At 43.6% G+C, this 26,967-nt stretch overlaps 1 protein-coding gene and 1 long non-coding RNA gene across 6 annotated transcripts; one reads left to right on the plus strand and one right to left on the minus strand.

The window, feature by feature from the left end:
- The first annotated feature begins 28 nt into the window (after positions 1 to 28).
- On the plus strand, positions 29 to 25,657 carry GSDMB (gasdermin B). 5 transcript variants are annotated; one of them, XM_025280187.3, is made up of 10 exons: positions 29 to 2,134; positions 4,351 to 4,443; positions 5,803 to 5,974; positions 7,823 to 7,994; positions 9,299 to 9,337; positions 11,453 to 11,591; positions 11,959 to 12,029; positions 12,471 to 12,585; positions 25,137 to 25,215; positions 25,338 to 25,657. In XM_025280187.3, the coding sequence occupies exons 1-9, from the start codon at positions 1,906 to 1,908 to the stop codon at positions 25,205 to 25,207; spliced, it is 1,101 nt and encodes a 366-aa protein (XP_025135972.3). In that variant the 5' UTR covers positions 29 to 1,905; the 3' UTR covers positions 25,208 to 25,215; positions 25,338 to 25,657. The 5 variants fall into 5 exon arrangements, 4 of the variants coding, with proteins under 4 accessions (XP_025135972.3, XP_025135973.3, XP_025135974.2 ...); XM_025280188.3 differs by lacking the exon at positions 25,338 to 25,657 and having other exon boundaries at positions 29 to 670; positions 1,892 to 2,134; positions 25,137 to 25,216; XM_025280189.3 differs by lacking the exons at positions 25,137 to 25,215; positions 25,338 to 25,657 and adding an exon at positions 16,176 to 18,185.
- On the minus strand, positions 3,992 to 6,412 carry LOC102403287. The gene is made up of 3 exons (XR_328452.4): positions 6,223 to 6,412; positions 5,581 to 5,736; positions 3,992 to 4,185 (listed from the first exon to the last, which is right to left on the minus strand). It is a non-coding gene; the product is annotated as an uncharacterized LOC102403287 (long non-coding RNA).
- Positions 25,658 to 26,967: the final 1,310 nt, after the last annotated feature.

The raw sequence follows: 26,967 nt of genomic DNA on the forward strand, positions 1-26,967 counted from the left end.
GGTGAAGGGGCTGGTGGCGAGCTAGCTGAGGCAGCAAGCTGGCCAGAGTGCAGCACTCTGCTCTGGGACTTCGCCTGGCTGGTCCTCAGACAGAACTTACACCTCTGGGCTTGGTTGGCTGAGCCAGGCCGGGCTGGCAGAGGGAGAGTTTGTGCCACAACCAGGGAGGGTGTCAGTTCAGCCACAGCTTCATAAAGAAGCCAGAGTCCCAAGGGGTGCCCAGTCCTTTCCTCTGAATTCCTCCCCCTGAATTCCTGTCACTTCCCCTGCCTTGGAGGGCGGCTTCTCCCCCTTGGCCTCTCTGTCCTCAGAGGAAGCTTCCTGCTTCCTCCTCCCTCCACAAGCATGAGTGGGAGGGAAGAGGACGTGAGGCTCACCTGCCAGGGAGGGGCCTTTACAGCCTGTTCTGTGCAGTATCATCTGTGTCTGTCTGTCAATCTCCCACCTTCCTGCTCCCTGGGTCCTTGAGGAGGGAAGAGTCGGTTTCTTACCTTTGACCTGTTGTCCAGCCATAATGTGTCTTATCTAAAACTCTGAGAGGTGGGGTACCTAGCTCTCCAGTTCTTTTTTTTTTTAATTTCAGTTCCCATATTATATAGTCCCAAGACACAGTGGCCAGAAACTGTGCAGAGACCTTACACAGAGGGGATTCTTACAACCTCCATTTTTGGTGAGTAGCTGAGGACAAAAACGAGGTGTGTGGCCCCTGAGATGGATCCGTAGGCCCTGGGTACACCCTTTCCATAATCCCAGAAGGATTCCTAGGTGGAGAATGAGTTGAGAGGATCACCATTACGGGGGCAGGGGCAGAGAAGGGAACATGGGTGAGGGGTGAGCAGGTGCCAGGGTCAGCCAGAAGGGAATTAGGGGAAGGTGGCCAGGAAGCCTGTGGGGTGTGGTCTGGCCTCAGGAGGGTGGCAGAGGAGCCTGAAGAAAGGGGGAAAGATCTGAAAAGGAAGGAGAGGCAGAGTGACTGATGGAAGAGGAGAGAGTAGGAAGGATTTGGAGGGAAGAGAGCCTAAGGGCTGCAACGTGGTGGGGATCAAAGAGCTGCTGCTGACAAGAAATGAGGAGGGGCAGCCGTGTCAGGCTGGACTGGTGGTGGGCCTATGGAAGGTCCCGCAGGGCCGGCGAGTGGGGAGGCACAGGGGCCAAAAGTAGGCCAGGGAGAGGGTGAAGCAGAGAGTGGGTGGTGGGAGATGTCCCAGGTAAGGTTTTGGGATTCATTTGCTTTTACCAAGTATGAGGGGATCCTTCAGAAGGTGACCAGAAACGGAGGAGATAGGACTTGCGGGTGGGGGGCTGTCCAGGATATCCAGCTGCAAGCCACTGTTTAAGTATAAAGGTAGGGTTTCCTTCTGCGATCAGTTTATCACCATCTTACTGGGAAATGGTGGGTAGGGGCACCCATCCAACTGCCTTCAGAACAGGAAGGGAGGGAGGCCCAGGAGTCAGAGCCAAGGGAAGAAGTCGTCTGTTGGGGTTGGTAATGTGAGGTCTGCAGCCAAGCCCTTCATCTCTTCCTGGTTCCTCTGTTCATCAGCACTGGTAAGGTTTGGGGATGGTGGGCCTGCCTTCCCACCCATCGGGTCCCTTTGAGCAAGGGGCAACTCTGCTGTGGGAGACTCAGAAAACAGGTCTTACTTTCCTTTTGGGGCAATCGCCATTCCAGCTTTCCTCCAGAAGGGTTCTACCAGCCGTGAGGAGAGTCTGGCATTTGTGATGGTCATTCCATCTGTGTAGTAAATGCCACACCTTCTAGAAACAGGGAAGCCAAATCATTCCAAGTGCTGATTGGCCTAGAACTTTTGGATCGGCCAAAAGTACAAGATCAAAAAACCTGAACCAATATCCCCCTGCCCCCAAACTTCAATTGGCTTCCTTTCCCCAGTTGGTCCAGGCACAATGCCCACGGTATTTGAGTCAATCTCAAGAGCTGTGGTTAAAGAGATAGACGCCAGTGGAAAGACGATTGCCGTCAGAAGCCTCAGCGATGCTGACAGATTCCACCGCTTCTATTTGGTGAAGAAGAGGAGACGTTTCTTTGGATACCAGTATGACAAGACAAACCTCACCCTGAAGGACATCCTGGAGCGTGAAGTACCATTTGATATGGTGGTTCCTGAGTTCCAAGGTCAGTATGAGATGGTGAGAGACTTTGCCCACTCCTACTCTACCTGTCTCTCAAGGCCCCATTGCTATCAACCAGGTCAGCCAGTTAACAAAGAAACCGTGGAATTTGTCTTTTTTCCTATTTTTTCCCTTTGTAAATAATTCGCTTTTAAATTAGCTAAGGTCTTCTCATGTGTTTATAAAATTAATCATTTAAATGTATAAATAAATAGAAACAATTTGCTTGCTGGTTAAGAAAGGACTCAGGCTTTAGAACTGGGGGGCATCTGACTTCAAAACCTGGCTCCGCCACACTTAGCAGCTGGGTAACCTCTGGACAAGTTGCCTTCTCTATGCTTGTTTCCTCATCTGTCAACTAGAGAAGAGGGCATCTGACTTCAAAACCTGGCTCCGCCACACTTAGCAGCTGGGTAACCTCTGGACAAGTTGCCTTCTCTATGCTTGTTTCCTCATCTGTCAACTTGAGAAGACTGTTGCAAGAATCAAATGAGGTAAATTACATAAATCATTTACCACTGTGCCTGCAAAAAGGAGCGTTCAATCAAAGTTCACCCCAGACTTTCAACTGGTGGCAGTTATTATTAGCCCTTCCTGTTCCCTGGGGATGACAGTTGAATGGGAAGTTTCCGGTCAGCAGAACTCCGTAAGGGTTCAGAGGCCTTAGGAGAGAAGTCTGTCCCATTCCCCTGCTTCCAAGCTCAGCGGTTCCCAATTCCTGGGGTTTCTTGGGTTTCAGAAGCCCCAGGAGAGGTGTAGATGAACCTTCTCTTGGAGACTTTATTACGGCATCTCACGCCTCATGGTGAGGAGTTTTGCAACTCAGACATCTCTACCAAAATCCTTTTGGTTTTCCCCAAGAGATGGAAAAGAATTCTAACACCACCACTGTATAGTTCTAGAGCACCTGCCACGTATGACTGTTATGTGATCAAGAACAGTACCCAGATTGCTCAGAGGTGGTGGGCTTTTCTGCAAGTGGAGTTTAATTCAGCAAGCAAGCAGCTTTAGGAAAATTTCAGATTAGCATTTTCCAAAGACTCTGAGTCGACTTTCTGAAAATTGAATTGCCAAGAGTCAATTTACTAAAAGCTAGTTCTCAAAAAAATAAAAATCAGGGACTTCTCTAGTGGTCCAGTAGATAGGACTCTGAACTTCCACTGCAGGGGGCACAGGTTCGAGCCCTTGTAGGGGAACGAAGGGCCTTCATGCTGCTCAGTGTGGCCAACCCCGCCAAAAAAAAATCAGACAAGTTCTTTGAAAAAAAACAACAACACAACTTTAAAGCAGGACTAGGATGTTTTGCAATGATCGTATTATTCTCCAGGGGCAGGGGCAAGTTTAATTATGGAAAATTGATGAGGTTAACTTCCTTTAAGGGAAATTCTATCTGTTTTCATAAAAAATTCAAAGACAGAGGTGAAACCAAACTTTAAAAAAATTCTTAAGAATGAGGTGAGCTGATCATTTAAATTGATTTTTAGCAATTTGACCTGCTTCTTTTTGAAACATTATTATTTTAAACTATTTGGTGTGGATGGTGTACATAGGTTTTTTAAAAATTAAAGTCCATTACCTGATGTGAAAAGCCAACTCGTGGGAAAAGGCCCTGATACTGGGAAAGACTGAAGGCAGGAGGAGAAGAGGGTGACACAGGATGAGATGGTTGGAAGGCATCACCGACTCGATGGACATGAGTTTGAGCAAGCTCCGGGAGAGAGTGAAGGACAGGGAAGCCTGACGTGCTGTGGTCCATGGGGCCGCAAAGAGTCAGACAGGACTGAGTGACTGAACAGCAACAAAGTTATACCCAGATTTCTTTAGTTTTATTCAGAGATCTTTGTTTTCATCCAGTGCCCTTTTGCTGTTCCAGGATCCCATCCAGGACATCGTGTTACGTTTTGCTGTCGTGTCTCCTTAGGCTCCTCTTGGCTGTGACGGTGCCTCAGACTTTCCTTGTTTTTAACAGCCTTGACGGTTTTGAGGAGTACTAGTCAGGCATATTATAGGATGCCTCTCTACTGAGATTTGTCTGAATTTTTTTGTCTCTTAGACCTAGGAAATGAGTTTGGGGGCCGGGGAAAGATTACAAAGGTAAAGTACTATTCTCACCACATCATGTCAAGGGTTTGCTGCTGTTGTTGCTTAGCCCACTGGGCTCCTCCATCCATGGGATTTCCAGGTAAGAATACTGGAGTAGATTGCCATTTCCTTTTCTAGGGGACCGTCCTGATTCTGGGATCAAACCTGCATCTGCTGCATTGCCGGAGGATTCTTTGCCACTGAGCCACCTGGGAAACCCTCATATCAAGGGTACATATTGTCAACAAGACTTATCACTATTGATATTGACCTTGGTCACCTGGCTGAGGTAGTACCTGTCAGGTCTCTCCATTGTCACGTTATTCTTCTGTGCTGCCCCTCTCCATACTGTGTGGGCTCTGTTGCATGGCTTGTGGGATCTAGTTCCCCAGCCAGGGATCAAACCCATGCTCTCTGCAGTGGAAGTATGGAGTCCTAACTATTGGACCAGGGAATCCTCCCATACTGTAGCCTTTGTGTGCATGAGGTTTGATTTTTCTTTCTTTCTGATAAAGTACGCCAAATTTTACATTACTCAAGAAACAAATGGGCCCTGAGACATTAGCATCACACACACAGGACTGATTTCAGGCATTGTTTCTAGGTCTGGCATGTTTCCACCAGTTTCAAAATGCATTTTTTTCTCTAGAAATCCAGGCCCACCCCTAAAATGCAGCAGTAGATGCTCTCCTGCCTCTGTAGGCTCAGAACTGGGAGGTCTGAGAGAAAGGCACTCAGCTTAGCAGCATCTCCACACACTCGCCACTAACTCCGGGGCAGCAATGGACTCGGACTCCAGGCCCTTACGCAAGGCCTTATGCAAGGCCGGGCAGAGTCCATGCCCCTGGGCAACTTTCCAGAGTTGCCTTACTTTACACCTGCTCAGGTCACACAAACACAGAGAGTGAACTCTGCTTAATTTTTATTTCCCAAAGGTTGTGTTCATTCCCTCAGTCGTGTCCAACTCTTTGTGACCCCATGGTCTATAGCCCTCCTGGCTCCTCTGTCCATTATTCTCCAGGGAAGAACACTGGAGTGAGTTGCCATTTCCTACTCCAGGGGATCTTCCTGACCCAGGGATCGAACCCGAGTCTCTTATTGTCTCCTCTATTGGCAGGCGGGTTCTTTACCACTAGTGCCAGCTGGGAAGCCAGGTGGTCAGGGGCTCCTGATTCTTTCACTTTACTTTTCTTTGTTTCATTTCAGCCTCTCAAATGGTTTAATAGGACTAATTCACATTTATTGAGCATTTAGCAATGTGTTAAGTGCTTAGCTGCATGATTTAATCTCCTCAAGCACTGGAAGTAGGTACTATGAATATTCTCCTTGTATAGATGAGGAAACAGATTCAGAGGTAAAGTGACTTACCCAAGGTCATTTGGTAAGACTGTGGCAGAGTGGGCTCCAACCATGATAACTTCCGGGGTGAACAGCATTGGCTGGAGAACCATGGCTGGAAGACTTGCTCGGAAGAGAAGAGGATCATGAGGGGAGCCCAGGATGGGGTGCATCAGCAAGGATCTTCTAGAGAGAGAGCTTTTGGGTCAGCCTCAGTGATAACGACATTGAGACCTCTCTTTCTCTTTCCAGGTCAAGGTGATAACTTTGAAATTCTGGACATCGTAGACTCAAAGGGAAGTTTGGCAGTGAAATTTCACCCCCAAATAACATTTAAAATAGCATTCCACATTTTCCAGGAGAAGAATATCAAGTTAGAAAAGAGCGAGATACCCCAGGAATTCCTGGATTCCCTTAAGAACAAGTGAGGCTGGAGGTGGGTGGTAAGGGGGAAGGAGGGAGGGAGAAGCCCATATTTTGGGGCACCTAGGCCATCGGAGGTGGGGAGCCCTGGCTGGTGCTGCCTCCCACTCCCTACTCCCAGTACCTGTCGCCCCTGCAACCCAGTCCTTACTCAAGCATGCCCTCCTCTTCTCCAGCCTTTGCAAGCCTTCTCATTCGTCCAGAACCAGCCTCCAGGAGCCCTTCTTCTGAGGTCCCCAATTCACTTACTTTCCTGCTGTTCTCCAGGGTAACTGATGACTCTGACTTGGCACAAACTGGCTGGTTTCGAGACCACTCTCCTCTGTTTTCTTAAATCGTGTTACCCAAATCTTCATTTTGTGCTTGTTTCACTTCGCCTTGTGGCAAGTCAGTGGTTTCCATGTACCTGTCCCTCACTGCACTAAGAACAACTTGTGGCCAGGGACCGTCTTTACTAACCTCTCTGTTTATCCCCAGCACATGGTAAGTACTCAAGAAGCGAGATGAGGTGAAGCACAGGGAAATCAAAGCACCCCGGTTGAACATTTCCTGCACAGGAAGTGCCATCACCCCACCCCACCAGGGTGGCACCCATCAAGTGCTACAGACATTCTAATAGCTGAGGGCATGGTCCTTCCAAGGGACTCCACCAGCCTTCCCCCTCAGCAGTTATGTTGTGGCTGGTATTGGTGTCTTCTCCCTTAGCTGGAATTGTTGGAAAGTGTGGATGGTTCAGGGAAAGGGGCCCCTCTGTTTTCCTGGGCTAGCCCTCCCCCAGCAGGGTGGATGCCTTTTGTTTCCCCTTTTTAATTAAGAACTGAAAGGCTTACAGTGAAATTGTACTGGTCCTTTGAGCTGCTCCTACCACCACAGTCTTGCTGGGGAGGGGCCTTTGCCGAGGGAACTCTTTTTTTTCTAGAATGCATTGTTTCTAGGGTGAGGCTATGTTGAGTGTATAAATAGAGTTGTGTGGGGGCAGGTAGGTAAAGGAAGGTCACCAGAGACAAGGATGTAGGTAGGTCTTTTGGCTGCAATACCAGAAGTTCCATCAGACTGTTTTAAGTCACAAAATGAATTTCCTTGTGTGTTGGTAGCTCAGTCGTGTCTGACTCTGCGACTCCATGGATTGTAGCCTGCCAGGCTGCTCTGTCCATGGGATTTCCCAGGGAAGAATACTGGAGTGGGTTGCCATTTCCTTCTCCAGAGGATCTTCCCGACCCAGGGTTTGAACCCAGGTCTTGTGCATTGCAGGTGGATGCTTTACCCTCTGAGCTACTAGGAAAGCCCACGAATTCCCTTATGGAATCAGAAATGGCCCATGGACCCCAAAGGTGGACAATGCACAACCAGGTCCCAGAGACCCGTGTAGGGAGCTGGGACCGCTCCTGAGAGAAGGGGCTGCTGTGGACTGGGCACATGCCCATCTCAGTGCCGTGAGAAGGACACAAGCTTGGGACTTACACAGACCAGGGCTTGAATCCCAGCTCTGTGCTTATTTGCTGTGTGACCTTGGACCATTCGTGACCTGTCTCTAAGCCTCAGTTTCATATGAAAAACAGATGCAAGCCTGCCGATATCATAGGGGTGTGGAGAGGATTAAGTGAAATGACTTGTGAAGTATTTCACTGTGCTGCCATACTCTAATCTTCCAGAGATGCTAGTGGGTTCCCTTCCCACTTTGCACCCCCTTCCCCCTCCATGGTGGGTTAAGTGAACTTTGACAGGGGTTCCACGTTCCTTGGTTTTCCGGCCTCGGGAGCACTTACTCTCAAATAGAGAGTAACTGGTGGGGAGGGAGAAATGTGCCTAGGAGGTGGGGCCCCACTCATTTCCCCTTTACTCCCTCCAGGAAGCTGAAGAAGGAACTGCCTCCTTCATTCCAATCAATCCAGGCGAAGAGAGAAGACCTGTATATAGTGACAGAAACTCTGAAGACAAAAAGGACTGAAACCCTGAAATATGAAACACAATTTGATGTTCAGATCCTGTTGAAAATGTTTGGTTTCCAACGTGAACACGAGGTTAGGATCTCTGGAGACAGGGACTGTGGGCGAGCCAGCTTGGCTCACACTCCGGTCAGGGGCTGCCAGCCCAGACACCAGGCTCCTCATCTCTTCCTCTAGACTTTTCTGAGCAGTCTTGCCTGCTCCTTGGCCTTCTTACAACTTCTCTTCTTGCCCCAGAAGGGTATATAGCATCACACAGTCTCCCCTTTGACTCTCTGGCAATGCTCTGTTTTCATTTGCTTCATAGCGCTTCCCATGGCTCATAATTACACAGGTATTTCTTGCTTGTTCTTTGTCTTCCACCCATTTTAGGAGGCAGGACAACAGGAGCCATGATGCCTGGAACAAAACAGGCATGTTTTGTCCTCCATAAATTTTTTTTTTGGCCACACCATGTGGCTTGTGGAAATTTAGTTCCCCAGGCAAGGGTCGATCCCAGGCCCCTGGCAGTGAAAGTGTTGGGTCCTAGCCACTGGACAGCCAGGGAATTCCCCATAAATATTTGTTGAGTGAAATGGAAATGAAGTCAGACGTGGATTCAAATATCAACTCTGCTGTTGTGAAATGGGCTCATCTGCTGACCCTCTCAGAGCCTTGGTTCTCTCATCTGTAAATTGAGGGTAATAATGTCTACCTCCCAGGATTGTTTGGGAGATCAGGCACGGTAATTATGTCAGGAACTGAGGGGTCAATCTACATCGCTCCTTTTTCCTGGCACCAAAAGGAAGTGACCATCACCCCTGAGAAGGTCCTGGCCTATCGGGTAAAGCAGCTTGTCTTCCCCAGCGCGGAGAGGATGGGTAAGCTAGGCCTGGTAGGGTGGGGGGGTGAGGTAGGGGAGCTGAACACATGAAGAAGGTGGGGGTCAGTTCAACTGGGGTTTGTGTCAGTCTGTAGGGGTCCTGGTGGCCTGGACGGTGGGAGGAAGTTTCAGGGACTGGGAAGAAGGATGGAAGTTGTTGTTGCTTAATCACTAAGTCATGTCCAGCTTTTTTACAACCCCATGGATTGTAGCCTGCCAGGCTCCTCTGTCCATGGGATTTCCCAGGCAGGAATACTGGAGTGGCTTGCCATTTCCTTCTCCAGGGATCTTCCCAACAGGGATCGAACCTGTGTTTCCTGCATTGGCAAGCAGATTCTTTACTGCTGAGCCACCTGGGAAACCCAATTCTTCCCTAGAGGTGTTAGCTCCTGTCTCTCTCCCAGAATTTATTTTTCCTGTTGGGTGGGGTGGGAAGACGGGGGAGATATTAGAGAGAGGAACTTAGAACTGGGCTTTCTAACAACTGATCTCTCTTTCTATCTAAAAACTGGTTTAGATATTTGTTTCTTGGACAAAACCAGATCCTTTCCAGAAGGTGAGTGAGTGGGCCTCCTGTTCATCATTCTAGAATGGGCAAGGATACTGGTTTTAAAAAGAGGATAACAAATGACCTGGAATTATAGAGTCATCAGTGCTGAGAATGTAACAGGATGCACTCAAGTTTGAGCCAAGGTGAGGGCAGGAGGAAAATCTGCCTGTTGGAGAAGTAGGTTGGATTGCATGCTGGCCTAGGGTTTCCAGGCTCCGCCAACTCTGACCTGCTCTGTGTAGGCCAGTGCGCTGGATCCTGGGTTCACAGCCCTTACTGAAGGCCTGTTGGCTTACAGAGCACAGTTGAATTGCCTGGCCAGTTCTCACACAACAGCATGAGCACTGGACTAGGAGTCAGACAGTCTCAGGGTCTTGTCCTGGCTCTGCCGCTCACTAGGCCTACAGCCCCCAGACTCATGGTTGTACTAACCTTAAAATGAACTAGGACTAGACCAGGAGACCTGTATGATTCTGTGTGTGGCTTCCTCTGGCCTTTCAGTCTTTCCCTGAATCCCATAAGGGTTGTACTGCCTAAGATCCCTTGTGAAGGAGTGGAGCGAGGTCTAGGTGGAGTAGAACACTCGAGAGAAATTACTGAAAATTGTAGAAGCTGCACGTTCAGTTCTGGCAAGGTCTTACTAGCTCAAGTGAGATTCTCCATCACAGAAGAGTCCAGTTCCTGCCGTCACCCACATTTTCTGAGTGGCTAAGGGCATGGTGCTTCTCTCTGGACTTCCCTTTCTCCTTCAATCATCTTAGGCATATGCCTATGGCTGCCTATCTCTGAGTGTAGGAAGGGGTCTGTAAATATAGTACTTTGTCATTTATACACCATGATGAGGACGCAGGCTCCCCAGCATAGGCAGTGAGGGCTCAGAGTCTAGAATTGAGAACCCCCACCACTGGGACAAGAATGTCCATGGGGTGGGCTGGGGTGGAGGTGACCTGAGGACTTGCTGAGATTATTCTTCCTCTCTTTGCAGAGAAAGATGGCGGTTCATTTTGGTTGGGTAAGGATGGGGAGGCCAGCTATGTTCAGGGTAGCTGCACTCCTCACCTTTGAGCCCTCTGGTCCCAAGGAATGCAGCTCAAGTGGGGCAGCTGAGTGTGTGTGCGTGCGCGTGTGTGTGGCAGTAGTAGCGGAGAATGTTGGGAGGAGAAGGGTAGTGCGTGCTCAGTCGCTTCAGTCATGTCCGACTCTGTGCGACTGTAGCCCGCCAGTCTCCTCTGTCCATGGGATTCTCCAGGCAAGAATACTGGAGTAGGTTGCCATGCCCTGGAGAAGGGTAGGGCAGTGCCAAAAGTAGGTTTCCACTTTAGAGGTTGCATCTGTCTCCTCTGAACACAGTGATTCTCACTGGTACACAGATATCACCTGAGGGAAATGTTGAAAGTAGTGATAACTGAGTTCCACCTCTGGAAATTCTGATTTAGCTGATCTGGGGCTGGGGCCTGGTCTGGGCACTGGGAGTTTTAATTACTCTGCAGGGGATTCTCATGCACAGTGAAGACTGAGAACCACTGTTCTAACTTCCTCTAAATCCTCATTACTCCTACTGTGGTCCAAAGCTTGCACTTTGAATGGCAAGAACTACATAAGCTTTGATTTCCTGGCGGTGGAGAAGAACTGGGGGTTGGTACTAGACTGAAGTGAGCTGGGAGGTGGAAGTGGGGTCAGCAGAAGGCAGTGATGGCGGGTGTCTATCTGCTTCATGTTAACAGAAAAAGACTAGAAGAAGGGAAGTTATAGAGAGGTGGTCTCCAGAAGAAAGATAGATCAAGAATGGGGTCTTGGGGGCCTTGGTAATGGAGCTTGCTAGGCTGGAGGGATTGGGTTCTTAATTTCTGCCTCTACAGGGAAGTCCTTGAGTTTGGAGAATTTCTGAAGCATAAAAGAGAGAGTTCAGGACATGGTGCGAGTCCTCCAGGATCTCACTCCGGAGGAGCAAAAAGAGGCGCTAAACTGCTTCACTAAGTGCCTCAGCAGTGAAGAAGAGCTGCAGGATCTAGAGCAGAGTAAGAGGCCTAAGGAAGAAGAGGGCAGAGAGAGGGAGGGACGAGTGGGGAGACAATCTACTCTGATGGGACTGGGCTCCTCTCTTCCATCTCCTGGTCCTAGGTGTCTGAGGTCCAGTGCTCCGGGGAGCTACAGATGAACAGCCCAGCGAATTCTCTCATAAGCAGTCTTTTCAACGCTGCTGGGGTCTTGATAGAGGCACGCGCAGAAACCATTTGGGATGTCCTGGATGCCCTGATGGGTGAGGAGGGGCTTGGATATAAGCTGGCGTGGATATAAGCAGAGGGACCTGTGGGGAGTCAACTCTTGGGAGGAAGGGGGTATCACTGCCTTTTACATTTTTTGGGGCACAGACTTCACACTTCACAAACCAGCCATCTTCCCCAGGCCAGGGATGGAGGGACTGCCTCCTCTTTCCCCATGGTGCAGTCTCCGACCTCCTACAGGCTAAAAGGAAAGCAGAAACCCAGTGGGAATAACCCCCGTCTAGCCATGCTGGGGTTCTCTGGAACCTCCTGTGATGCTTGTCCCAGGTCTGATCAGACAGCGAAGCCCGGTCCCACTGTGTGCCCTGCCTCTCTGCTGACCACCCCCTCTCTTGTCTCCAGAGCTGTCTGAGTACCGGCAGTTTGTTGCTGAGGTCCTAGATAAGGGGGAACTGCGCCCCGTGAAGTATGAGGTAAGACAGCTGAGCGCCCAGGTCCTAGTGGAAGTGACTGCCCATGCCCTCAAGGGACCCAGAAACCTCAATGACCAGTCCCTTCCTATTTCATAGTCCACTGCCAGCTCACGTCTATGCAGCTGGTTTGTGGCAATTCCCTGGACATGTAGTTTTCAGGACAATTCAGGATGGGGTCTTTAGGCTCTGTTGTTTGCCTGTGGGCAAGAGAGGGGGTGGGAAGCTACTAGATACAGGAGGGCAACTGGCCCCATGTTGATGCATCAGCAGTGTCTATTACCATTTGGGAGTATGAGGCTCCCCAGGCTCTGCAGGAAAGTGTGCCATGGTGGATTACAACCTCTGCTATGGACTCAGGACTAAGGGGTATGGCCACATAGTTGCCATTTTTGGTATATTTCCTTGTTCTCAGCTTTTACAGTCTGGTGGGTTTCCTTTCAGGTGGAGTCCATCCTGGAGGAGAACTGGGGTGAGGGGCCCCTAGATGTGAGCTGTGATCCTGAGGCATGGACTCTCTGTGCCCTCTATGTTGTTGTCTCCATCCTGCTGCAGCTTGGTGAGAAGCCCACCTCTGTGTCTTCCTAAGCATTCTCCCCACCAGCCTCTGAGTGTTCTCCTCCCCAGTCCGTCCTCATCATCGCTAATCTCAATCACCAGAATGATGTCTTTAAAACGAGCTGCTATTCTTTGATACATCCCATTCACTACGATACTGTCCAAAAATCAGCTAGATTGTAGGCATGAACTTCTGATTAAAAGTGGGAGATTGATCATATTAATTACCTCTCTCTCTTCAAATTTCACTAAATGACAATAAAGTGATGGAAATGATAGAAACCCACAAGGAATAAAGAGAATTAGGCAGCTGATAAGGGATTTCAACACATCTTTGGAAGCAATTAAAGGAGTGGTAAGCTAGGAGCCTCGCAACTGAGTAGTGTAGAGGAGTATAGGAGGAGCCTGCTGGTTTTCATCATAAGCCTTTTAGTTCTAGTTAATATTTTTCAAGACAATAATTAAAAGAAATATGTACTTGTTGTAAAGCATTTCAGATATTGCTCAAAGTCAAAGGTAAATGTACCCCGTGATCTCCCTTCTCCCTTTAATATAACCACTATGCACATTTTAGGGTATGTGAACATTTTTTTCTGTTGGGCAGTTTTAAAAATGGTAACTTAAACAAACTAGGATGAGATGGCATACATCTGGTTTGAATATATCTTTTGAACTATTTATTTTTACATTTACATTTGTAAAAATATTACATGCAACAGGAACTCTTATAAGTGCTGTTGGAGTGTAGCTTGGTCCACTAATTTGGAAAACTTTAACAATATCTACTAAAGCTAAACATATGCCTATGACTCAGCAGCTCCACTTCCTTGGCATATACCCAAGAGAAATGAGTGCCCGTGTTCACCAAAATACTTGCATGTATAAAAACATCAAAATAAGGGCACTAAGCTGCAAACTATTCAAATGCCCAGTGCCATTAGGATGGATACATATATTGCGCTATACTCATGCAATAGAAGAGAACAAATTACTGCTACATGTAACAACGTGGATGGCTCTCACAGACAGAATGCTGAGCAAATGAAGTCAGCACAAAAATGCACATTTGTGTTTGGGTCCTCTGAGAAGTAGGTGGAAGCAGATATGCAAGAGACTTATTAGGGGAAAAACTCGTGAAGAATAAAGGGAGAGGGAACAGGAATAGATACGGCAAAACTTCAGATCACATGATCTAAAACCTGTGAAAGGAGAGGAGGAGGCAGAGACTGAGTAGGAAGAGTCTCAGATGACAGCACAGTCTGAGGGTCTCTGCCAAGCCAACCAGAGCAAAAGCGGTCTGCCAGAGGGCTCCCCATCAGGCAGGAGGGCCAGGCGCTGGGACCCCATGCTCAGCCTTCGGCAGAGAGCTGCTCAGGAGAGGCTCAGGAGGCAGATCTATAGTAGGGTGGGTTAGAGGTCCTTCATCAAGCTGCTTCCTACAGCAGGTTCTCCTAAAGAAAATCCGGGTGGTGCCCTCTGTGAGACTGTATGATTCCATTTATATGATGCTCAAGAACAGACAAAACAATGGTGGTAGAAGTCAAAATAGTGATTATCTTAGTGGGGACATTATTGCCTGGGAAGAGGCATGAGGGAATCTTCTGGAGTGCTGGAAATATATCCAGATTCACTGAGCCAACATTTAAGATCAGGATATGTTAATGGAAGTGTATTACACATCAATAAGAAAGGCTTGAAAAAGTACATATTATATAGCTCCATGTAAATGAGGTGAAAACAACCAAAACTACACGGTGGTGGAAGAAGTCACCACAGTGGTGGTCTCGGGGGGTGCAGTATGTCTGGGAAGGGGGAGTACTGAGAGGCTCTTCTGGAGCACTGGACATATTTTATATCTTGATCTGGATAGTGGTTACATGGATGTATAACCACGTTTACATGTGTAAACGTTTATTAAGCTAAACACAAGATCTGCACACTGTACTGTGAATTTTTATCTCAATAAAAACTTTAAAAATATAATGAGAACACATGAGAAGAGATTTGAGCAGTACAGAGGAATATAAACAAATGAAGTAAAAGTTTCCTCTCAAACCCCTTAACCCTATCACCTGGTCCCACTTCCTTGTGATAGCCATATTAACAATTTTAGTGTTTATTACAACTAAAAATGATATTCTTTTATTTATTCTTGATTTATTAATTTTGAAAGAAAGTGAAAATGTTAGTTGCTCAGTTGTGTCTGACTCTTTGAGACCCCATGGACTGTATGTAGTCTGCCAGGCTCCTCTGTCTATGGAATTCTCCAGGCAAGAAAACTGGAGTGAGTTGCCATTCCCTTCTCCAAGAGATCTTCCTGACCCACGGATCAAACCCACATCTCCTGCATTGCAGGCAGATTGTTTATCATCTGAGCCATGGGTAGTATCTATTGATTGCCCAGGATTAAGGATGAATGTTGTGAAAAAACAGACACTGAACAAGAAGTTCAAAGTAGGAAAGTGTTATAAAAAATACAGGGTCCTATGAGAGTGTTTAATAAAAGGTAACAGGGTGGTCCCATCTTACCTCTGACAGTCTTTTTCCCTTTTCCTTAAATGCTGATTCTAGCCATGCTAAACTATTGGTCTTCAATTTGAATATGACACGCACTTTTACAATGCTGTGATTTTTTTAATACAGGTTGCATTCTTCCTCTGCCTGGATTACCTTCCCCTACCATATCCACCTCTTAAGCTAAGGCTTAAATATCTCTTTTTCCGTATTTATCCCAGTTTCCCAAAGAATTTGGTTACTTCTTCCTCTGATTGACCCAGAGCATGTTGAATACATTTCTATTAAGGCCTCATTATACCATACTGAAATTATTAACACATATGTCTGTTCCACTGATGTGAAAGCTTCTGGAGAATAGGCTTTAAATTTTACTTTTCTTTACTGAAAAAGTGAAAAGTGAAAGTCACTCAGTCGTGTCCGACTCTTTGTGACCTCATGGACTATACAGTCCATGGAGTTCTCCAGGCCAGAATACTGGAGTTGGTAGCTCTTTCCTTCTCCAGGGGATCTTCCCAACCCAGGGATTGAACCCAGGTCTTTAACAGCTAAGCCACCAAGGAATCCCAAGAATATTGGAGTGGGTAGCCTATCCCTTCTCCAGGGGATCTTTCCAACCCAGGAATCAACCTGGGGTCTCCTGCATCGCAGGTGGGTTCTTTACCAGCTGAGCCACTTTACTAGGGCCCTTTTCAAAAGTGCCTTTGAGTTGGGGGAAGTTTGGGAGACACATTCACAATTTCATGAGGCTGTCTCAACCAGTTGTCATTAAGATTTTTTTTTTCCGTCCTCTTAGAGTGCAAGCAAGGGACTACTTGTCTAAGGGAGATTAAACTAACCCAGAAATCTGAGGTTCATATTTGATCTGCTGATTTCTCTCCTTTTCATCTCACATTTCTGATTCCAGAATGAAACTCAATACATTAATTGCTAAGTCTGTAAGGAATTTCCTGCTCCAGAAGCTGAAACTGGGGAAGGGGATGGTTTTGAAATGCGGACAGTTAGAATAGTCATTATTTGAGCTTGGAGGGATGTGAGAGATTCCACTAACTCTTACTCATTCTTCTGAACTCTTAGCTCAAGCAGTATCTACTTCTGACAGTTTCAACATCTCTCCAATCTGAGCTAGAGACCCTGTTGGGAAGGAAACCATTTTGGAAAAATGCAAGTTTAGCCACCTTGGGATAGATAGAGTTGGATGTCAACAGGTCTTGGAGAAGAGGGAAAACTACCTTGCAGGTAACAAATTGAGGAATTTATTGATTTTGCTCCTAAAATGGAGGAGGGGAACACTGAAAGGAGAGAAGGGAGCTAAGGAGAAGCACAAGAAAGGCAGAGAGAGACTGAGACTAGATGAAATAATAAAAACTTCTTGATGTGGAATAGGTGAAAAACACTCAAGAATGGTGATACCAATCTTGTTTCTGGTAGTGGCAAGCTAGGTTATTTATTATCCTGGTAAAAATATGGTTACATCTAAATGAGCAGTAATTATATACAGAAATAATAAAACTATTAATAGCATCTTTTAATGTTAAATACAGGATAATAATAATAAAATAATATAATATAATAAATTTAAAGTGTTCTAAAGGGTTTTATCTTATTTGGGAAAAGAGAAAAGATATTGTTTACTTTTAGACTTTGATGATATTGTATGTATTCTATAATTTTTAAGGTAACCATCAAAAGACTAGGGAACAGATGAGTGGAGGGAAAAAAGCAGAGTGATAAAAAGATTATCAACAAAAAGAATACATGAAACAAGAGAAAATGAAACCTTAAACAGGTGAAACAAAAAACCCAAAAGAAAATGGTGGAATGAAATCCAAATGTATTAGAAATTACATGTATACAGGGCTAAACGATGCAGCGACAATGTAGTATTGTCAGAATGGATAAATTTATCTATTTACAGTTTGTAAGACATCTAAATAACATACAGATATATAATATTGAAAATAAAGTGCTGGGAAAACATTAGCTTTGTAAACACTAGCCAAGAAGAAACTGGTATAGTTACATTAATATTAGGCAAAATAAACTTGACGCATTAAGCATTATTAGTGTCAAAGAAGGCCACTTCACAATGATAAAAATTTCAATTTACCAAGAAGATACAACAATTTTGAATTGCTATGTACATAATAATATAATCTCAAAATATAGAAAACAAACATTGACAGACAACAAAATAGTCAAGTACAAACCTACTGTGAAGATTTTAACACTCCTCTTAGTAATTGATAGAATAAGCAGCTAAAATGTCAGTAATACAGATGATTTGAACAACATAATTAACAAACTTGATCTGATGGACATATTCAGAAAGCTATACCCAACAATAACTGAAGAATAAAACTTTTAGCAATAAAAGTATACATATCAAACTTGTAAGGTGACTTCCCTGGTGGCCCAGGGGTTGAGAGTCCCCCCGCAAGTGCAAGGGACATCAACTGGATCCCCAGTCCAGGAACTAAGATCCTGCATGCTCTGGGGCAACTAAGCCTGTGCGCCACAACTATTAAGCTGGCGCTCTAGAGCCCTCACACCGCAACCACTGAGCTTGCAGGCCACAACTGCTGCAGTCCACGTGCCCGACAGCCTGTGCCCTGCAACCAGAGAAGTCACCACAATGAGAAGCCCAAGCACCACAACTAGAGAAGGCCCAAGTACAGCAATAAAGACCCAGGGCAGCTAAAAAAACCCCCCAAACTTGTACGATTAGCTAAAGGTGATATTTTAGAGAACAGAATATGTATGTATAACCTTAATTGTTTATGTGAAAGAAGAAAAGCTTAAAAGAAAAAAAGAGTTAAGTATCTATGTCAAGGAGCTAAAAAAAATATATTAGCAAAATAAATCCAAATAAATGGAAGGAAAGAAAATAAAGGGCACACCAAATATAAAGTAGTAAATAAATAATAAAGAGGTTCAATAAAGACAGATATTGGATCTTTGAAATCAGTAATAAAATAGACAAACCTCTGAGAAGAGTGATAAAAAGAAAAAGGGAGAAAGAGCACCTATAATCAATTTCAAAAATGAAAAGGAGACAGTACTATAGATGCTATGTGTGTGTCAGTCGCTCAATCATGTCTGACTCTTTGCGACCCCGTCCCTGTCCAACAGGCTCCTCTGCCCATGGAATTCTCCAGGCAAGAATACTGGAGTGAGTTGCCGTTCCCTTCTCCAGGGGATCTTCCCAACCCAGGGATCGAACTTGGGTCTCCTGCATTGCAGCAGATTCTTTACCATCTGAGCCACCAGGGAAGCCCACTATAGATGCTACAGGCATTAAACAGATAAAAGGATATTAGAACAACATTGTGCCAATAAATTTAAGATTTTAGATTAAATAACTATCCTAGAAAGGTATAACTGCTAAAACTAACCCAAGAAGAAATAGAAAATATGAAAAATCCTATAACTACAAAGGACATTATGTCAACAGTAAAATATCTTCTCACAAAAAATTCTAAGTCCAGATGGTTTCTCCAGTAAATTCAATGAAGTATTCAAGAATAAAGAATTCCAACATTATACACACTCTTCCAGAGAATTAAAAGAGAGGCAACACTTTCCAAATTGTTTACAATGCTAGCAAAATCTAACAAGAACAAGAGAAAGAAAAATGCAGGCCAGTCTCACACATAAACTTAGATGCAAAAATAGAAAATGAATAGCAAACCAAATAAAGAAATAAAAAAAATAAGACTACATTAAGACTAAGTTAGGTGTGTCTAGGACTTCAAGGTTAGCTTAACAGTAAGAAATCAATTTATGTAATTCATCACATTAAAAGTTTAGGAAGAAAGATGACATGACCACCTCAATAGATACAGAAAAAGCACTGGATAAAATTAAATTTTCATTCTTGATAAAAATGCCTAAAATGCACCTAGAGATTATCATACAAAGTGAAGTCAGACAAAGACAAATATCATATACTACCACTTACATATGGATTCTAAAAAAATGATACAAATGAAATAATTTACAATACACTCACACACATAGGAAATAAATTTATGGTTACCAAAGGAGGAAAGAGTGGGGGAGGATAAATCAGGAGTTTGGGATTAGGAGTAGCTACATACTACTATATATAAAACAAATAAACAACAAGGACCTACTATATAGCACAGGGAACTACAGTCAATGTTTTGTAATAACCTATAGTGGGAAAGAATCTGTAAAGAGTAGATATATATTTCTGGAATGTATATAACTGAATCACTTTCCTGTATATCTGAAACTAATACAATACTGCATATCAACTAGACTTCAATAAAGGGCTGTTTGCTTTAACACCATATACTATCACTTATATGTGGACTTTGAAATATGACACAAGTGAACTTATCCACGAAACATTCATGGACACAGAGGACGGACTTGGTGGTTGCCAAGGGGGAGGAAGGGATAGGAGAGGGATGGATTGGGAGTTTGGGATTAGCAGATGCAAACTGTTATATAGAGAATGGATGAACGACCAGGTCCTACTATATAGCATAGGGAACTATATTCAATATCAATATATTCAATATATTGATTTTAATATATTCAATTCAATATGTTCAATATCCTGTGATAAACCATAATAGGAAAGCATATGAAAAATGATGTACATATGTGTGTATAATATATATATATATATATAACTGAATCACTTTGCTGTACACCAGAAACTAATACAACACTGTAAGTCAACTATACTTGAATAAAATTTTTTAAAAGTTGTTTGTTTTGGAGGAAAAAAGTGCATTAAAAATTCCTACTAGAAAAACAAGAATAAAAGAGATGTCTTTAATCTGATACACATATTATAAAATACCTACAGTAAATATCATATTTAATGGAGTGAAATGTTATAAGTTTTCTCTCTCAATCAGAAGCAAGACAAGGATGCCTACAGCCACTGCCTTTATCAATTTGACATTACGTAGATGGTCTAGCAAGTATAGGAAGCCAAAAGAGAAACAAAATAGGTAAGGTTACTGTTTTAAAAAGAAAACTGTATTACTTGCAGATGATCTAATTTGTATATAGTAAGTCCAAAAGAGTCTGTGGCTGCTGCTGCTGCTAAGTCACTTCAGTCGTGTCAGACTCTGTGCGACCCCATGGACTGCAGCCGACCAGGCTCCGCCATCCATGGGATTTTCTGAGCAACAGTACTGGAGTGGGGTGCCTTTGCCTTCTCCCCAAAAAGAGTCTAGAGATTATTAAAAAGAGTAAGATAATTTAGTAATTTGCTAAAACATATATAAACCAATTGTATTTTTATATATATCAGCAACAGAAGACATGAAATTTAAAAATACCAATTATAATAGCACCAAAAATGTGAAATACCTAGGAATATATCTAACAAAAAGCCTGAAAGACACATTAAGTTATAAACTCTTATTGAGAGACCTAGGAGACTTAAAGAAGGAATACTATGTTGAAGAGTTAGAAGCCACTATATTGCAAAAATGTGAAATCTTCCCAAATAATTTATGGATTCAATGCAATGTCAACAAAAATCCCAACATTTCTGTGCATATAACTTAATAAGTTATCCACTTCCACTTATATGGAAGTGCAAAGAGGCACAAATAGCCATGATACTCTTGAAGAACAAGATGGAAAAACTTGCTCTACCAGATAAAACTGTAATATTTTGGTGTAGCATTAGAGCTGCTGCTGCTGCTGCTAAGTCCGTTCAGTCGTGTCCGACTCTGTGCGACCCCATAGACGGCAGCCCAACAGGCTCCCCCGTCCCTGGGATTCTCCAGGCAAGAACACTGGAGTGGGTTGCCCTTTCCTTCTCCAATGCATGAAAGTGAAAAGTGAAAGTGAAGTTGCTCAGTCATGTCCGACTCCTTGCGACCCCATGGACTGCAGCCTACCAGGCTCCTCTGTCCATGGGATTTTCCAGGCAAGAATACTGGAGTGGGGTGCCATCGCCTTCTCCGAGCATTAGAGCAGGGAGAGACAAATAGAAAAATAGAAGATACATCTCAGACATAGATTCTCATGCATAAACGGACACGTGCTATATGAGAGAGGTATCATTGCAGAGCGCTGGGAAACAGCTAGATTTTTCAGTAAGTGGTATCAGTACAATTGAGTAACCACATAGATAAAAAATTATAAACAATGCCTAGCACACATCATATATAAAATTAATTCCAGTTAGAATTTAGATCTAAATGTGAATTTAGATAAATAGATCTAAATAGAGTTTAGATCTAAGGCAAGTCTATATTAACATTAAAAACGCTTGTTCAAGGTCATTCCCTGGCTGTCCAATGGTTAGGACTCTGCACTTTGACTGCCAGTGGCGCAGATTCAATCCCTGGTCAGGGAATTAAGATCCCACAGGTTGAGCTGTGCAGCACAGCCAAAAATACATAAATAAATTTTTAAAAACCCCAAACAAACAAAACAAAAACATTTGTATATCAAAAGATATCATAAAGAGGTGAAAAGACAAACTATAGCATGGAGAAGATATTTAAAACATGTAACTTACAAAATAATAAGATCCAGTATAAGGAGCTTGTACCAATCAATAAAAAAGACGACTCAATACAAAGAGAGTCAAAAGTGTTCTAAAGAATATTTGGAAAAAGAATCCTAATGGCTAACAAACATGAAATGATGATTAACCTGATTAGTAATCAGAAAACTTAAATTAAAACCTCCAGGAGATACTATTACTCAATTACCAGTCTGGAAAAGGATTAAAGGTCTCACAGTACCAAATGTTGGTGAGTATCTGAAACAATGAGAACTTCCATATACTACCACTGGGAAGATAAATCAGTACAAACTCTTTGAATAGCAGTTCATCATTACAAATGGAACATTGACATACCCTATAACCCCAAAATTTGACTGCCATCTATAAACTCTAGAAAAACTTGTGAACATATGCATTACATGGTATATAAAGAATTTTACTTAGAAGGATGTTGTAACAGTCAAAACAGAAACAACTTTAGTGTTCCCCAACAACAGAATGGATAAAAAAACTGTGGTATATTTATATAATGGCAGAGTACATCATGAGAAACACAGGGTTGGAAGAAGCACAAGCTGGAATCAAGATTGCCGGGAGAAATATCAATAACCTCAGATATGCAGATGACACCACCTTTATGGCAGAAAGTGAAGAGGAACTAAAAAGCCTCTTGATTAAAGTGAAAGAGGAGAGTGAAAAAGTTGGCTTAAAGCTCAACATTCAGAAAACTAAGATCATGGCATCTGGTCCCATCACTTCATGGGAAATAGACGGGGAAACAGTGGAAACAGTGTCAGACTTTATCTTTTGGGGCTCCAAAATCACTGCAGATGGTGATTGCAGCCATGAAATTAAAAGACACTTACCCCTTGGAAGGAACGTTATGACCAACCTAGATAGTATATTGAAAAGCAGACACATTATTTTGTCAACAAAGGTCCGTCTAGTCAAGGCTATGGTTTTTCCAGTGGTCATGTATGGATGTGAGAGTTGGACTGTGAAGAAAGCTGAGTGCCAAAGAATTGATGCTTTTGAACTGTGGTGTTGGAGAAGACTCTTGAGTCCCATGGACTGCAAGGAGACCCAACCAGTCCATTCTAAAGGAGATCGGTCCTGGGTGTTCATTGGAAGGACTGATGCTGAAGCTGAAACTCCAATACTTTGGCCACCTCACGCGAAGAGTTGACTCATTGGAAAAGACTCTGATGCTGGGAGGGATTGGGGGCGGGAGAAGGGGACGACAGAGGATGAGATGGCTGGATGGCATCACGGACTCAATGGACATGAGTTTGAGTGAACTCCGGGAGTTGGTGATGGACAGGGAGGCCTGGTGTGCTGTGATTCATGGGGTCGCAAAGAGTTGGACATGACTGAGCGACTGAACTGAAATGATACTATACAGCAATGAGTATAAATGAACTAACTCTACGTGAGAGTAATCTTTAGAAAGAATCAAGGCATAAAAAGAGTATATCCATTATGATTCCATTATATTCAAAAACAGAAACTTTATGGTTTAGGGATCCAACTTTGGTGGTAAAACTCTAAGAAAAGGCAGGAAATAATTACTATCATTCCTCCTCTATTATAAGATCAGGGACAGGCACATGGGAAAGGGGTGGGTTTTGAGGATGTAGAAATATTTTATTTATTCGCTGGGTGGTGGGTATTTCAGATGTTTATTTGATAATTATGTTAAACAGTAAATTAGTGTTTAATGCACTTTTCTGTATGCATGTTGTATTTCACAATAACAGTGGTGAAAAAAAAAGAGAATGGTGATGCTTATCATTTCATTTTAAGCTTTTTGTGTATTGAGGCAGTATAATCCTTCCTCTGCCTGTCTTCTGAAATCTTCCCTCAAATCTACCAACTAAAGATCCAAAGGACAGAGCTACTAAGTCACAACGGCCTTAATTGCAGTGCTTTATTTGTCTCAGACACTAGTCTGGGCCCTTCCTGGCGACAGAGACCGAAACTACTGAACACTGGACCTATAGTAAATAAAAGCTTATTGACAGAATGTATGCAAATTACCAGTCAACACTAAAGGAAATCAACCCTGAATATTCATTGGAAGGACTGATGCTGAAGCTGAAGCTTCAATACTTTGGCCACCTGATACAAAAAGCTGACTCACTGGAAAAGACCCTGATGCTGGGAAAGATTGAAGGCAGGAGAAGGGGATGACAGAGGATGAGCTGGTTGGATGGCATCACCGACTCTATGGACATGAGTTTGAGCAAACTCTGGGAGATGGTGAAGGACAGGGAAGCCTGGCATGCTGCAGTCCATGGTGTCACAAAGAATCGGACACAACTGAGTGACTGAACAACAATAATGCAAATTATGGTGAAAGCTCTAGATTCCTAGCTGTGTAGAATTACTTCATTGTTTATCACAGGCCCACAAAGGAGGAGTGACTGAGCAACAACCACCACCACAAAGCTAATACAGAGCCTTAAAACTGTTGGTGTTTTATGGTCTACATAGCTCTTTCATATAAATGATAAGATTACATAAAGTTATATTTTAAGAGGGGTTGAGCCTGGTATTAATTACTTTCCCTACAGCAGGGATGAGAAAATGGTCTTTGCCAAGATAGAAAATGATCGAGTCAGGACTAGAATCAGAAAGCCAGGGTCTTTCAAATTGTAGACTGCAGACATCTTTCTCACTTGCTTTCTGTCACTCAAGGGAGACATAGTTTGCAAGATGCTTTGGACACTGGACATTAGACTTCATCAGCTGGGCCATAAGAAAGAAGAGGGAGGCAGACACACATACCTCCATCCTCAGTTTAGTCTTTCCTCTGCATTTAAAAATTTGGTTGACTTTCTTCTGCTTGAGTCACATTCCAGATAACTTCCACAGAAATGAGGTAGGGTCCAGGAGCCTAAATTAGAGCTCTCCAGCCCAAGTTTTGTGCTTAAAGCCACTTTCTTTTCTTTTTGCTTCCCGATTTCCTTATCATCTTTGTTTTCCAAATACCTTCACTGTGGTCTATTTGTTTACAGATTCTGATACTAGGTATCAATGTGTTACCCTGGGATGACCCAAAGTGATAGTACTGTATCTGTTTATCCAAACTTCAACTCACATATCTAGCAGTCTTCAAAATAAGCACTGCCACTCAGCAACCATACTTTGGCACCAATCATGTTTCTGCAACCTTAGGGTCCTTCAGACCTACATAATTCATTACTGTGCAAGAGCTGCGGCAGTTATATTACTTTGTGATAGTTACAATCTCTGGCCCAGTGAGAAATACAAAAATTCTTTCCTTGGCTACTTAATTTTCAGTTCTGAGGTATGGGTTATTGGTGAAATAATAAGCCTGCTGTGATAGAAAATAACTTCCACTCTAGGCCACTGACACCTGCACAAACCTGGTAGTGATATGTTTTCCCCCATTATTGTAACTTAATGTTTCTTGAGATCAGGTTTTGCTTTTGACTATTACACTATTTCTACTCATAGAGGTAATCATACTAATCTGTCAGTTTATCTATGTTCTTCCTTTCAAGGGAATGAAGAAGCTTCTGAAACTGAAGGAGGAAATCAAGAGGTGCCTGAGAAACATTTATCAGATGCATGAACTATGCGGTAAGGGAAGCCTGCTAACGGTGAACAAAGTTAAGAAGCAAATATAGCAGCAACCTAAAGAGTACAGGGGCCCTGGAGGATGTAAAACAAAATATAAAAGAGAAAATTGCTTTCTGGCTTAGGAAAAAAAAAGAAATTCTCCAACTCAAGAGCAGTGCCTACACGCTGCAGGATTTTCTAAGGAGAGGAAGGGAAAGCCAAACTGAGCTGACATCGAAAAGCAGCAGGTTGTTCCCTTGACAGGCCCCTGCAGCACGTGCAGTGTCTCCACCGGCCACATCCTGCGGTGCACGGTGGCCAGCAGCTTCACCGACCCTTCTTCCTTGTGTGGTTTTGTAGCAGAGTCTTTAGGGTTTTCTACATCTTACTATCCAAGTCCTTGTTATTCCAATCCCGTTATGGTTAACAGTTCTTTATATTAAAATTTCCCTGTTCAAATTGCTTCATGTTTTCTGTCTCCTGATTGGACCTGACTGACACACATACCTACAATGTTAACACTAACAAAAAATAACCCTAATACTAAAACACAGATAATGGTATCATAAGGAAAACTTCAGACTAATATGTCTCATTAAATAAATGCAAAAATCCTCAACAGAATATTAGCAAATCAAATCCAACAATGTATAAAATAACTGTACATTATGACTAAAAATTGATGCTTTTGAACTGTGGTGTTGGAGAAGACTCTTGAGAGTCCTTGGACTGCAGGAGATCAAACCAGTCCATCCTAAAGGAAATCAGTCCTGAATATTCACTGAAAGGACTGATGTTGAAGCTGAAAGTCCAATACTTTGGCCACCTGATGCGAAGAACTGACTCAGTGGAAAACATCCTGATGCTGGGAAAGACTGAAGGCAGGAGGAGAAGGGATAACAGAGGATGAGATGGTCGGATGGCATCACTGACTCAATGGACATGAGTTTGAGTAAACTCCGGGAGTTGGTGATGGGCAGGGAGGCCTGGTGTGCTGCAGTCCATGGGTTCGCAAAGAGTCAGACACGACTGAAAGTTGAACTGAAGCGATGACTAAAAACGATTTATTCTGAATACAGAAGAATAGTTCCAACATTTGAAAATCAATTTATCTATCAATATCAACAGTCTAAAGATGGAAATATCATATATCAATCAATCAGAGGACTAGAAAACGTCCTCAACAAAGAACATCTATTAAAAAACAAACAAACTATACCTAACATCACATGTAATAGTGAGAAACTGGAATGCTTTCTCTCTGTCTCTCAAAGATTAGAAACAAGACAAGGATGTGCCCACTCACTGTTACTATTCAATGTCATACTGGAAGTGCTAGCTAATGCAGTAAGACTAGATAAGGAAGTAATAGATATACAGATTGGAAGGAAGAAATAAAACTGTTTTGTTTGCAGGTGACATGGTTGTCTAAGTAGAAAATCTCAAAGAAACTACAAAAAACCTCCTGGAATTAATAGCAATTAGAGAAAGATCATAGGATGTAAGGTATACAAACGTTAATTGCCTTCCTAAATACCAGCAATAAACACTTGGAATTTGAAATTAAAAATACAAGACCATAGACTTCCCTGGTGGTCCAGTGGTTATGAATCCACCTGCCCAGGCAGGATACATGGGTTCAATCCCTGGTCCAAGAAGATCCCACAAGCCACAGAGCAACTATGCCTGTGTGCCACAACTACTGAAGCCTGAGTGCCTGGAGCCTATGCTTTGCAGCAAGAGAAGCCACTGCAGTGAGAAGCCCAAGCATCA

This window comes from Bubalus bubalis, chromosome 3, assembly GCF_019923935.1.
Source record: "Bubalus bubalis isolate 160015118507 breed Murrah chromosome 3, NDDB_SH_1, whole genome shotgun sequence".
NCBI classification, from domain to species: domain Eukaryota; kingdom Metazoa; phylum Chordata; class Mammalia; order Artiodactyla; family Bovidae; genus Bubalus; species Bubalus bubalis.

What these genes read in the sequence shown, in the direction of transcription:
- GSDMB (XM_025280187.3), top strand. Translation starts at nt 1,906, where the DNA reads ATGCCCACGGTATTTGAGTCAATCTCAAGAGCTGTGGTTAAAGAGATA. An exon ending in CTGGATTCCCTTAAGAACAA is followed by an intron (nt 5,975 to 7,822) that starts GTGAGGCTGGAG and finishes TACTCCCTCCAG; the next exon opens with GAAGCTGAAGAAGGAACTGC. An exon ending in CTCCATCCTGCTGCAGCTTG is followed by an intron (nt 12,586 to 25,136) that starts GTGAGAAGCCCA and finishes CTTCCTTTCAAG; the next exon opens with GGAATGAAGAAGCTTCTGAA.